This window comes from Grus americana, chromosome 8 (assembly GCF_028858705.1).
Source record: "Grus americana isolate bGruAme1 chromosome 8, bGruAme1.mat, whole genome shotgun sequence".
In the NCBI taxonomy this organism is placed as follows: domain Eukaryota; kingdom Metazoa; phylum Chordata; class Aves; order Gruiformes; family Gruidae; genus Grus; species Grus americana.
Genome location: NC_072859.1, coordinates 6,422,046 through 6,436,370, shown reverse-complemented (window position 1 = coordinate 6,436,370; position 14,325 = coordinate 6,422,046). Strand labels below are relative to the sequence as shown.

Genomic DNA, 14,325 nt, shown 5'->3' with positions numbered 1-14,325 from the left:
TACTTAAACTTTCCAGGGAACGTTTGCCCCCTCGATGAAGAAGTGATTTGTGCGGGTAACAGCAGCTGTAACAATTTAGGAGGCTAACTGAGGGAGCTGAAACAAGGCTGAGGCTCTGGAGAATTTAATTCCAAGACTGTTGTTTAGCATAAAAATACCTTTCTCCCCCTCAAATGCTTTAAACCATGAGTTTTTAAAACCTATTTTAAATAAACATGCACAAGGAGTAATTTTTCTCCTGCAATGATTACGCAATGCTGTTTTCTGGTTTTGCTTTTATCAACACTTGGCTTTCAACAATAAGGAAATTCTAATAATGTTATGATTATAATTAAGGCAACTCTAATGGGATTTTGTGGACTGTGATTGGCATCCCAAGTACAGCATCAGACAGAAAGGGGAACATACAAGGGACGAATCTCCAGGACACCTTTGGAATTAGCAACCATTTGGGTAATTATAAAGCTTCATTTTATAAAGAACCAGGAAATGAGATTAATTTATAAATCAGTTTATTTACAGATTTTGTTCTCTTAAAGTACATTTCAGTTACCAAAGATATTTACACTGGTGTACACAGGGACCACCCTGGTTATTTTACAGTTCTTAATTACAAAAAAACCCAAAACCCAACCCTCCACATCCTTGGGTCTGTCTACTGTGCAAAGCTGCTCTGGATGTGAACATTAGCTGAAACTGGCCCAAAAACCAAGTTACCAGGTTATTTACACATACACAGTAAACGGGTTTCTTTTCAGCATCTCCACAAGACAGTACACAGGGAGACGGAGCCTCCCAAAAGGCGGCTTTGCAAAAGTATATCAAAAGGCTCTGCAAAGTCAAGGAAAAAAACTAGTAAATGCAGGTTAATTACAGTATTCCTCTTTCATCTGTATATATTTTTGCATTTAATGTTTAAATTACAAGTAAGTTCAATAGTTTGCTTTTCTCCATTTTAGTTGTTTTGTAAACACTTCAGATGCACTAAATACCTTATAAGGTTCAACCGTTTCTCTGCTGAAAAGTACTTTGTTTTCCTAATAGTCTTAAGGTAGCAAAGGGTTATGAAAGTGGGAACTGCACACAGTTCCTCACAGAATAGTCACTTAAAAGGTCTCTATCACTGTGCTACTGAAGATCTTCTGCAGGTACACACTTATTCAAGTATTGCAAAAAGCTAAGGCCACTTTTTCAAGAAAGGAAAGTGAACAAGACATGATTTTTTTCAATCTCTCGTTCCACCTTGTGAGCAACAAGCCTTTTCCGAAAGGCAGAAGTCCTGATATTCCACAGCTCTCCTGCTGTGAGAGAGGGACTCGCGCTCCTTCTCCTCACAAGCCTGGGCTTTCCCACCTGGCACGGAGATCCTTCCGAAGAGGGAACTGCATCTCCCCAGTGATGACAGCCACTGCCCCAAACAGCTTATGGGTCTCAGAAAAATGTCTCAGCCTTGAATCTTCTAACGTGGTTGCACCAAGATAACAAGGACCCAGAAATACCATCTTGTTCTTATAATGGGAAGGTTGGGGAGAGAGGAGAAAGAGAATTCAGCCTCTGTTTGGGAGACTCCAGGCTTCCCCATACCTCCTCGTTACCAGCCACGACTCAGAGAGACCATTACTTCATCGCAGTAATCGTCAGTCCACAAGTACCCAACACACTCGAGGTTTTGAGTATACACTCAACTCCAAGTAACTCAACACACTTGAGGTACTGAGAAGATAATTCACATACGTTCAAGTCTTTTTAGGGTTCCTCCCAGCAAGGGTTGCTACCAAAAATAAATGGTGAAGGTTGCAAAGGAATAAAGCCATTACTTAAGACACAGATTCCTTCTGCCCAAACAGCTGTAAAAATAGTTACTACTTCTGTTGAGGATATGAAACTAGTGCTATCCATGCCAGCAAGACAACAGGCATACACTCTCCAGTGGTCCCCAGTACCCTGGCAGGCCAACTGTGCAACCATCTCCCTGCTGGCGGACGGACTGGAAAAGCCATCCCAGCCCTGCAGACCAGCTGAAAAGCCACAGGGATGCAGGGCAACCTTCTCAACACTGGGCATGGCGTCTACAGGACGGAACTAACCTCATTTCTCTGATAGTCCAGCCACAAACATACAGGTTTCTGCCTCCTTTCTGTAATTGCTACCTATAAAAATAGCAAAAAAGATACACCCAGGAAAGGGAATCTGAGGCAGTGACCCAATCAGTGACACCATGCTGGCTAAATGCAGCAGCTTTAGTTTGCTTCTATCTTAAGCATTTGAGGGTTTCCTGGTTCAGCATCATGACATTTTACGTGGACGAGTGAATCACAGAGAGAAAAAAAAAGCTGAACAATGCTCCACCAAGACTATTTGACTTCCAGCCAGCCAGAAGGGCCACTACTGCAGCACAGACATGCATATGCCCATTGGAGGTGTTCCTATACAGCATGACCTCCTCCTTGTCCTTCCACTCGTTAAGGTCCCATGAATATGGCTCACCATTATCTCACAAGTGAGGTGCTGGCAATACTATATCTGAGAATTTGCATGGACCTCTGACAAATCCAACATTTCCCAGTGCTGTCCCTGAAGAATTACCAGCTTTGTGTCATTGTGCAAAATGCAAAATATTCCAATGATAGCTTAAAAAAAAAAAAAAGGTGGAAAAGAGAAAACAAAATGGAGCAGTAGCAGAGGTATGCATAGCAGGAAGCCCAGGAACCAAGCAGATGAAAGAAATGGTAAAGATCTCCCTGCCATGCCTATCACGGGTTGCGGCATCTTTGGGGTGCCTCCAAAGGCTTCAAAGCATCTTTCTGTACCCCAGTGTGTCTGGAGAATCTGACTCTCCTCTGGGTCTTGTCCCAGGTTAGCACACAGGGACATCCACTATTAAGGCATCAACGTTCGACCCCAGATTGTCTGTGTTCCTCCAAGAACACCACCAGAACGGGAGGGACAGGTTAGGAAGGAGCACTCAGCAGAAGGACACTGCAGTCGAACCCAGCACTGAATCAACCACCTAACGGCTGCCCGTGGCCTAGAACTTCTGGGAAAGGAAGGAAACGGAGCAGGGAAGTTTCACATTGTGTTTCAGCTCAGTCCCCTCAACTCTCCCCTGTCTCCAAACCAGGTGCGGTGAAGCTCCGTTCCTAGTCCTGCCTTTGCTTCCCACTCCTGGTCACTGAGGTTTGGTTCTTCTCACCTTCCCCTCCTCGTATCTGTCTCAAGAAGCTGGAGCTTTTGTGCGAAGAATACGGGGCTCTGGAAGTTTCCAGAACAGATGCTTTCTCAAGTTCAGCTGTCTCAAAACGTAAGACAGTGCAGCCAACTGCACGGGACACTCTCCTATAACCCACTTAATAAATTATCTGAAAATAAATAAAAAACCCACAAGCACAAAACATGCAGATAGTCAAGCACTGGACACTGCTTTCTTTGGTGAATACACTCTGTTCTCTAAATTATTCAAGTAACAGCTGCTCCTATTTGTTAGTTGACTGTAAGGGAGGAAGCTGAAGGATTGAAGGCCAAATTTTTGTGAGGAAACGTTTTCCACTCCTGCATGTCTCATGCCTGAGAAAATCCTGAGTATCCGTTATCTGGGAGCAGCTGGTGCTCCAGGAAGAGAAGAAGTGCTACACGGTAGGAGGAAAGTTGTCTTTCACACTTGACATTAGGCGGCCTTTATCTTGCTCCACCTCGGGGCTGAAGCAAGTTACATAGGAAAAGCAGCAAGAATTCTTTACTTGAATGCAGAAAGCAACATTATCTAATTTCCCTGGACTGGCTGGCACCATACTTGGTACCACATCACAGAAGAAAGATGAAAACCAACTTCACAGAGAAGGGAATTAAACGGGCTCTGGAGCAGAAGGAACTGTTGCACATTGTTAGGGCTGCAGGAGAAGAGGTGTTAAGATTATAACACTGTTCAGTGCAGTAAGTCTCCATTTATGACTAAAACATGACCAAACCATTTCTTCTCCAAATTACTTACATTTCTAAAGATGAGTGCTGATGGCTGACAGCCATTCCAGCAAAGCAGCCGATATATCCCAACTTAACCCAACCCTTTCAGAGCACAAGCTGAACGTGTCAAAGCCCCAGGCAGCTGCTGACAGTTATGTGGCATAACCGCATTGGCACACGAACAGTCTTGAGCATTCCACAACACAGCCTCGAGTGAGGGATCAGCTTGTTCCGAACAATAAATCCGGTGCGAGGTCTCTAGTGGCAGCGGATGCAAATTCAGGTTCTTTTAATCACATCTGAACTGCCTTTAAACTCCACGCGTGGAAGTCCAGCAGCAGTGCTTGCAGGGTGGAGAGTACGTCAGGAGTCAGAAAGGCCTGTGACTCAGTGGTTACGCAGCTGTAAGTTTATTTTCAGCACTGTCAGACAAGCAGCAATCTCCGCTGTTTCTCATTTATCTGGTTCAGTACATCAACGGTGTCTCTGATTAAGGCCTCAAAGATCCCATCTGCCAACTGCATCTTTACACACAGTTCATCCTCGTCATAGTTCACCCACTGTGCTTCTTCCTCATGAAGTTCCTGCACCTTGGAGGGTAGAAAGGAAAAAGCAAAATGAACGTTACAATTCTGTTGCTCTAGGATAATATCCCCTGCAAAGTTCCAGAAAGAGTCCAAACCAGCATGCATCTGCCAACAACATATCTGTCTTTGTAAGAGATTACAGGAAGCGCTTGAAATAGCAAAACAGATCTGTGTTCATTTGAACCAGGCTATTTTGCTGTATGAACGTTTTCTACCTTTCACTGCTCTATCCATTTAAAAGGATTTCATATTCCTGAAGAAGCTGGGTTTTTTTACTTGAAAGAACTCAGCTAAAGGGATCTTCTTGGCCAACAGCACAAGCTCATTAAAAAAGTCCCTAATCGTGTTTTTGCAAGAAGCTGACTCCATGCAGCTTAAACTGGCAAGAAATCATGCAAAGGGTTTGAAGAGAGGAAAAATAACTTCACTGCAGTCCAGTCCGTTTGAATAAGAATTAGAGAACCTAAAGGAAATAACTGACCTTTCCAATTCTTCTGTATAGGAAGACAAAAGGCTGGCATGTGTTGTATGATAGTATTACAACTCATTTGCACAGAATACTCCATGCTTCGTTGGATTTGAGAACATTCTTACAAATTGAATTTTGTACTATTACAGCTAGAAGAATAACTCAATGAGTATTTATTTCCTGTTATTCCTAAATTCTTGACAGGCAAAATCCCCGTCCACTGGTCACTGGCAAATATGTCTTTTAGTAACAGACATAAATATATCATTCCATTCAGCAAATCACATTATATCGGGAGTCTCTTAAAACTGGACATCTCCAGTTAAACTTACTAAAATTTTGATTTGGTGACCACTTCAGTATTACAGATACATCCTAACAAAGCTCAAACTTTTGAGAAAAGAAAAAGTGGCTGCAAGTGTCATTCATATTTAAAACGACAAAGTAAACCTGCTGAAAGCTCTTTCTCTGCTCAGCTTCAGCAGACAGCTCCTTTGACCGTATATCCTACACTCTGAACTCAAAATCTACACTGTCCACATAGATAAGTGGGCCGGACACCTAGATACTGCCAAAACAAGGTTAAAACATACTGAAAATCCACTAATTCAGTATCAATATGAAACAGTGTTGTTATCTAAAGAGAGTACAAGATCTATAGCCCCCAAACCCTCTCTTCCTCTTTTGCCTGAAGCTAAACCACCCAGAAACTTGTCTGTTTTGAAGATGACAGCTGCTGTAGCATAATGATGATTCAATAACCCAAACACAGTGTGAAGCCCAAGAACAGGCTGCTGTGGGAACCCCAGGGAACCAGCACTGCTTCAGGGTTTGTAGCCATTCATAAGGCCTCTGTTACACACGGGGGTTTGTCTGACAGCTCCTTTCTCCCTCTCTCTCCAGATCTTGGGGAGAGGGGCAGGGAACAACTCCTGCAAACAGCTTTGGGGGAGTCCTGCTATGTGCTCACAAACCACAGCCAGCACTCCTCTTCTGCACAGCCCTCCTTTTCCATACCAAAGACGAGGTGTTAACCGTTTCATTATGCTTCTTACTAACAGGAAAGAAGCAGCAATATTGGCAATCAAACTTTGAATCAGTGATGTAGGTGAAAAATAATTTAAATTGAATGCTAACGACTGTCAGATAAGGGTGTAAATTAATGCGGGGGCGAATGTCAAACAACTTCTGAACTCTCTCTCAAGCAGAAGCTTGCTGCCTGCAACCAGTATGTGCTGGTTGTAAATTTTGATAAACCCCGGACTAAACAATAGCAGCACGTCCGAAGTCCTCCCAGTCCTCCCATCAATAAAGAGGCATAAGATAAAGCACCAATCTGGAGGCTGATCGTGTGTTATGTGTCTGCATCACAGACTATTTAGATGAGGAAAAGGAAGAGACAGGGGTCATGAAAAGAAGGTGTGGTTCCTTTATTGTGCTCAGAGGGGGAAAAAAAAAAAAAAAGAAAAAAACAGATTCATGGGATAAAGAAACACAAGTAAATGGGAGAGGACAAGGTAACTTGATCCAGGCAGGGAAAGGCTGGATGTTAAATAGCAGCAGAAAGATGAAGAAAGAAAAACAGTCTATCAGTGATTAATTTTCTCTTGCCTCTATCATTCCCCTCTTTCTCAGAGGCACAGCACACAATTTCCTTTGGCATTAGGAAGACTTCCTTGAGCATACTTTTGGAAAACTAAAGGAATGTGCAACGTGCTGTCGCAGACAAGTCTTGTTTATAGCGTATTCAGAACATGTGTGGAAATTGCCATGCTGCTTTGCAGCCCTAGCTGCAGACATCCGAGCCAAGGCAGTTGCGACTGCTTTGTCTGGGAAATGTTGGATCCATTTGTTGTATTATTACAAACTGCTTCTAAGCAATGGAGACTGTTTACTTATATTTGGTAAGTATCGGGGCTTTCATGGAAGCAGGCTTTGCATTGTCTTTAGTACATGAACAGTATTTAAGTTATTGCATGTTCTCATGACGAAAGTAAAACTTTGCTTATTTGATGCAAGCTCTCTATATCAGAGAGAAACTGCATTTGGGCAAGTCAGGAAACCACAGTTTTAGTGAAATTGAATTCCATCCCACAGCAAAAGATAAATAGTGACACAATGCAGACAGCTGTGTAGTATGGTTTTTGTGTGCTTTGTGGTTTTTTAAACACTCAAAGAAAGAAGGGGGCACGCACGCAAAAGAAAAATCAGGAGATAATCAGGTAGCATGATCCTGCTGGCCATCTAATAAATGCCAAGGTACCCAAACACCAACACTTGAAAGAATGTAGTCTGAAGGAAACTTTAGAAAGTAAATTAGTTTCATTTTCTGAAGGTCCCCATTCAAAACCATGAATATCTGCAAAATAAACTAAATTTAAGGAGTAAATAGATCATTTGGAGACTGAAAAGTACAAAAATCCAGAAATAAGCTAGTGCCTTGGAAGAGTGCCAGCAGGAGGAAGGTGGGCAGGTGCATTCTCGCAGCCCTTTGCTCTCAGAGTGCCTGGAAATTTTAAGATGCACGACTGTGCATGTGAGCAGGCTTTGATTCTCTTCTTACTGTTGCACACTCCCCTTGGGCTTAGATCTCGGGCTTTCCAATTAAGCCAGCTTGATAGGAACAGCTTTGCTGCCGAGTTCAAAACTGCACAGAAACATCCTAGTCGTTCAGTCAACAGGTCAGAAGATCAAGTACTTTTCAGCACTCTGTGGGCAGGCTTCTCAGGTGCGAAAACTAAACACATAGGTTTGGCAGTATCATGTGAACTTTGCTTTCTCAAGCTCTGGATAAAAGGGAAGGGGGGTGGCAGGGAAAGCAATGGCAGAGTTTGTGCAAAAAGATCAGCACAGGGAGTTTTGGCTGAAGACTCAAGTGGAAAAAAAAAAAAAAAAAAAAGAGTAGTGGAAACAGTCTATTGTTAGCACCTGAAGTTAAATAAGGATATATGAGGGTTCTTGCTGTAGTTTAAAAAGAGGGTTTGAAAGGCGCAGGCAGCCCTGATGTACCGAAATGCAGCACTTCAGCCTACGGGTACGTTAGAGAATCTCCCGCAGAGCACAGGCAGCATACATGTGATGAAGGTTGCAACACAAAGGGATGTGAGAAGAAGAAAGCAAACACCAAACATTCCTTGAACTTGATTTGAAACAAGGTAGCTTCTCATAAAGGTGACCCTCCTGTACTTGTTTACTGAAAGCCCAGATTTGCTGTAATTGTTAACAACTGAAGCAGACCAGAGAGCTCTCATAAGATATCCCATTACAAATGCTTCTAAGGACAGAGATGCCTCATCAAAGGTAACAGTGCTGCAAAAAAGGAGAAGAGGATGGCGGGGTTTTTGTCACTGGCAGAAAAACATGTTGGTGTCAATACTGGAAAAGAGCAGACGAGAGTGAAAATGCAACTAAAGATGCAGCAGCTGGTGGAAGTAGCAAAGATCAAGGCAGCGTAAGGAGGCAAAGGACTAATCCATCCTGTTCTCCCTTTAGTTCCCAGGAGGTGTGATGGCTGACCGCAGTCACCCACAGCACCCCGCATCGCAGAAAGCACCGGTGCAGCACAGGCTGCTTCTACTGCCATGCCTCTTACCTGCAAGACTGAACCTTCGGTGGAGACAAGAACCACCGGGAAGTGGGTTTAGTATGATAAACCCAGAAGGACACATTCAGGGATAATTGGGGTGAGAATAAGCTGGGCAGAATAGTCTGGCACTTGCTTTATGCCTTTGGAAGAAACAAAAGGAAATTCAGCAGACAGTCGTGGCTCCTGGTTTTAGAGTCACCTGACCTAGAAGCCTAAGAATGTTTACCTCTGCTTTAAAAAGATCATGATTTATTTTAACAGCCTTTGTCTTCATAAGCAGCAAAAGAATGTGGAGAATCAATCTACTTATATACGTACTCACGTGACAGCCCCTGCACATTGCAAGAGGTGTGTATTGGCTAAAGCTTCAAAAGAACTTGAACAAAGCATTTTCGACTGATTTCTAAAGCTTCTACAGCATCTAAACCTACCAAAAAAGTCTCAATTTCTCTTTCAGGAGATTGCTGCGATGTACTATTTGAATACACTTTAAACAAATTTGGAAAACTCCAAATCTGACCTCTCTGTTTAGGGCTACACCATGAGTTACTAGTAGATAAGCAACAGATCTTGCACAGACCTGTATATCCGATTATGACCTTGGATTTGCGTTATCGCAGAACTCATGACCTTAAGCACAAGTTGAAGGCTGACTAGGAGACAGAGAAAGCTATCCAGATACTTCATATTTTATAGTGTTCAATTTTGCTTACCTTGTTTTATTAATATCTCTATCTCCTTAGGTTTTCGGTTAGAAGTTTCTCTGATAGTCTCGCATTACAGTACAAATTTGTTAGCAATACCACTGAGACTACCTTACTCCTAAAGCACAGCATACTGCAATCTTCACAGAGTTATTTCCAGTCTTCAGCTAAAATTTTATTACCATATTCTTGTGAGAACAACATAAAATTACACACATTATTTATTAAGCCAGGCTTGTCAGAGCTCCATTAATCTTTCATGTCTTGGTCTGCATGTAAATCACAGACCAGATTGTCTGAACTTCAAACTTATTTCACCTAAAGCACTTTGGATGCCTTCAAGTGGAACAATTTTTTCCAGTCAGGAATCTTTCTTTCCAGGTATGGTTCAAAGAAATTAGGAAATTGGTACACAAGCGTAATAGTTGTACTATTAGTTCTCTCTGGGATCTAAACATAAGACTGTTTTGGGTGTGCTTTAGCAGCCTCCATATCCCAGAAATGGGTGTATCCCAGAATCAAGGATACTAGGATATGCAGGTCCTATACACAGATTTTCTTTTTACATACAATTAAAATTAAATCCCTGGGAAAAAGCCTGTGTTGGAAACCTTCCACTGATGGGCAATTAAAAGACCACACGACCCATGACTCGAAGTTACTTATATGTGTGCGTGTGTGGAATCAATTTCAGGTGTAATTAAGTGAAGCGTAGTGTTAATGACGCCTCATATTCCCAAGCAGAACCTTCACTATCATTATAGCCAATAAAGATGTTAATCATCCTGCAATACAAGCCAACAAGTAACTTTCAAAAACTAGTACACAGCCAGACATGCTCTACCTTATGTGGTTTTAACACTGAGCTGCCTCTGCCTCAGTGGACAGATTTATACTCCAGTCAAATCGGTAGGCACGACGGAGAATTTCCTCAAGTCACCTTACTTCACTGGCACCGGACTTCTGTTTTTGTCAATAGGGTGCTCTCTAAAATTAAACATCTTCTATCAAGACCTCACACATACTTCATATTCTTTAAATGGCACGATCGAATACTGAAAAATACAATCACGTGTCACACTTCAGCCTGGTGCACAGCATCTGACATGAATGCTTATTTTCATCTACTGACCAGTATATGATCCACTCGGTCTCGCTTCTTCCGCCCAAATTTCATCATCTTCTGCCAGTCTGTTTTGTGATTAGGCTCCTTCCTCAGGCTGAACAACTTCAGTACTTCAGCTGCAATGAAGCTCTATGGAAGAGTAAAGGTGAGATTTATCACTTTTGAGCTAAGAAATGAAACATATGCACAAAGTACCTACCCTAAAAAGTCACATTATAGAATGCATAACAGCTTTCTGTTTAGCTAAGAGACATACAGCGTATGGAAAAAGTTACGGCAAAAGTCTTAGAGGCAGCATTGCACAGGCAGAACAATTATTAAATCCAGAAGTGGGGAAAAAAGACACCCACTGCTGCAACAATCTTGAGAACAGAAACTTTCAATTAAACAGTACAGCAAACAGGAGACATTAATATAAGACTAAAGAAAAGCAGGGTGGGAGTTTGGTCTCCTTGTCCTGTGTCCCTGCCACAAGCTTTTGAAAGTCTTCTCAACTAACAGAGTGATCTAGATACTATTTCTGTCTTTTCTACACAGTTAACATGCTGTATCTTCAGCCTGTTAACCAAAATACAGTCACACCCCCCACTCCCCACCCCCCCAAAATTTCAGAAGAAACAGTACAGGTGGACATCTTCATTCATGTCCTGATGAGCTGTGGGGAAGGTTCTTTGCTGAACGCTTTCAGGGACACAGGTTTTTCTTCCAAATGTCCAGCCCTGCAAGTTGTGTTGGGTTTGCGTGGCAAGGTTTTGGTAGCAGGGGGGCTACAGGGGTGGCTTCTGTGAGAAGCTGCTAGAAGCTTCCCCTGTGTCTGACAGAGCCAATGCCAGCCGGCTCCAAGACGGACCCGCTGCTGGCCAAGGCTGAGCCAATCAGCGCCTCTGTGATAACATATTTAAGAAGGAAAACAAAACAGTTGAAAGAGCTTTTGCAACCGGAGAGAGGAGTGAGAAGATGTAGGAAACTCTGCAGACACCAAGGTCAGTGAGGAAGGAGGGGGAGGAGGTGCTCCAGGCGCCGGAGCAGAGATCCCCCTGCAGCCCGTGGTGAAGGCCATGGTGAAGCAGGCTGTCCCCCTGCAGCCCATGGAGGAAGGATGAGGGGGTGTAGAGATTCCACCTGCAGCCCGTGGAGGACCCCACGCCGAAGCAGGTGGAGGCACCTGAAGGAGGCTGTGGCCTGTGGGGAGCCCACACTGGAGCAAGTTCCTGGCCGGACCGGTGGACCCGTGAAGAGGGGAGCCCACGCCAGGGCAGGTTTGCTGGCAGGACTTGTGACCCCGTGGGGGACCCCACGCTGGAGCAATTTGCTCCTGAAGGTCTGCACCCCGTGGGAGAGACCACGCTGGAGCAGTTTGTGAAGGACTGTGGCCTGTGGGAGAGACTCCATGTTGGAGCAGGGGAACGTTGAGAGGAGTCCTCCCCCTGAGGACAAAGCAGCAGCAATGTGTGCCGAACTGACCGCAACCCCCATTCCCTGCCCCCTTGTGCCGCTGAGGGGGGAGGAGGTTGAAGCCGGGAGTGAAGTTGAGCCCGGGAAGATGGGAGGGGTGGGGGGAGGTGTTTTAAGACTTGATTGTATTTTCTCATTGCTCTACTCTGTTTTGCTTAGTAATAAATTAGATGAATCTCCTCTCCACGTTCAGTCTGTTTTGCTCGTGACGGTAATTAGTGAGTGATCTCTCCCTGTCCTTATCTCCACCTAAGCCTTTTGTTATACTTCTCCTCCCCGTCCCGCTGGGGGAGGGGTGAGTGAGCGGCCACGTGGCACCCAGCTGCCGGCTGGGCCTAAACCACGACACAAGTTTAACCTAGGTCCAGTCGGGCGCTCACTTTTTGGAGTTTTGTCCTTTCTTGAGCACTACCACAAGAGGAGACCTCCTCTGGCTTGTCAAATACAACAGTGCCCTCGCCAATGAAATTTTGGGTCCCTCTGGGCAACTCGTACTGTCCTCGGTGAGGCTGGTGCAGGTGTGTCTAAGTCAAAAATCCAGCTCATCCCATTTGGCCCAACCCTACCATTGGAGCCATGCCAATATACCCATACAGAGTTCCACTGAAATCTGCTAAAGCAGCAGTCTGTCAGCAGACCAATTTTATAAGATCAAGGTCATCTTGGCAGTTCCGCACAGAGGACTAAAGTTTAAAAGCAACCAGTACCAGCCAAAAGGACAGGGAGGCAGATCTGTTGAGCAACAAAAGGACCATTTTGACAACAAAAAAGGACCATTTTGGCAAACTCCCTTTCAGCTTTGTATCTCATTTCTCAACTCCTCTCTAGCTCAATACACCTGTGATGATCTTCTATCACTCAGACAAGTTCCAGTACAATATTTTTCATCTGGCTTTCCCTGTATGACAAGGATTTCTTCCTACCTTGATTTCATCCAGGTCATTTGGATCTTTTACTCGGCGAAAGTAAGCAGATGCAATCCTACATGGTTTCATCCAAATAGGCTGATTTAGATTAGGATCCTCAGCAAAGATTTCCCCAAAGATCTCTCTTGTTAAATCAAATACCACCTTAACAAAGAAAGAAGTAAAAGTTAAGGCTGCTGCTGTTTGTGGTAAACATTCAAAGGGCAAGAACAAAATGCCCCAAGATCGTACCTTTTTATAAACCTGCTTGTTTATCGTGTCTGTGTCCTGCTCTTTGAGGGTTCTACTAAGATCTGTATGAAGGCTGAAACTTTGAAGATCACGACCCAGCTCTTTCAGTTTCCAGAGTTCCTCAGCTGCTGCATGCACCATGCCTTCCACTTCCACTGCAGTGTGAGGGACTGCCAAAGGCTCCTCACATGGCTTCGCTGGTGCTTTCTGTGGTTCTACCTTGGGCAGCACTGCTGGTTCCTCAGCTTGCTTCTGCTGGACCTTACGAGAACTCAGGCCATAGTCCTCATCAAACCAGTCTTGATCATCTCCCAGCACGCTCAGGAACTCCCGATTGAGCTCCAGCTCTGCCAGTCTCTTGGCAAGCTCTTCCTGACCACTGGCACCAAACACTGGACTCTCCTGTGAATTAAGAGCCACAGAGTAAATATAAAAGCGTTGTCACGCTGTTGTCTAATTCAACTTACATTTTTAAATGCTCTACTGATATAACTGGCAATACATGCAAAAATACTCAGAAAAATATTAAATAGCCCACAGTAAAATGAGAAATGTTTTGATTCAAATACTTGGGGTTTCTATCACTCCTGATGAATGCTTTCATAGGGTTCCTACAGAGCTTAAAAGACTGTGCATCCTGCCCACTGCCTGTCCTCAAGTTTAACTGTTTATGAAAGGCTGAGTGGTTTAAAAACTGGTAACATGCCATACAACTTTTGACTTCACTTACCAGCAGTCTCAGATTTAAATCAACAGCCTAAAAGCTTTTAGCAGGTGATGGCTGTTTTAGTGACCGACCAGTGCTCACACTGGTGAAACGGGCTGAAGTTTTCTGACATCAATGGCAAAGCAGACAGGTTTACTGGGATCTTCAGCAAAAAGGCCAGGTCCTGTATTTGTATTATTAACGGTTGTTCTGAGGAAGCTTGAACTTCCACTACTCATGATACATTAGTTCAGCCGATAGAGCAGTCTGACACCTTAATGATCTCCACAGCAAATAATTATGTTTGAGGATAATTGTTTGATATCAGGAATAGACAGAGGTAGGTTTACTGTGTTTCGTAAACATCTGACATTTTAAAAATAAAAACTGAGGGTAGGGATTAAATACAAATTGAATATGTAATCAGACTGCAACCTAAATGAAGTATTTTTCACTTCCGTGTTCCGAAATGTGTATTTCAGTCTTCAGGGCTGCCAAAGTGAGCCGTGAACTGGGATGCACAAGAACACACACATCTAAGACACATACGTACAACAGAACCTGGGAGAAAACAA

General features: G+C 43.7%; 1 protein-coding gene across 12 annotated transcripts in view; it reads right to left on the bottom strand.

Annotated features, from left to right (window-relative positions):
- Positions 1-498: 498 nt before the first annotated feature.
- The window catches only part of CEP350 (centrosomal protein 350), a 77,430-nt gene continuing 63,603 nt past the window's right edge, over positions 499-14,325 (bottom strand). For 11 of the 12 annotated variants that reach the window (XM_054834452.1, XM_054834451.1, XM_054834462.1 and 8 more), the window contains 4 exons: positions 13,045-13,446; positions 12,811-12,957; positions 10,439-10,561; positions 499-4,550 (listed from right to left, as the gene is read on the bottom strand). In XM_054834452.1, coding sequence (XP_054690427.1) covers positions 4,386-4,550; positions 10,439-10,561; positions 12,811-12,957; positions 13,045-13,446 — 837 coding nt within the window. In that variant the 3' untranslated portion in view covers positions 499-4,385. Of the gene's footprint in view, positions 4,551-9,969; positions 10,362-10,438; positions 10,562-12,810; positions 12,958-13,044; positions 13,447-14,325 lie in introns of those variants that run through there. The other variant, XM_054834461.1, reaches the window with a different exon arrangement.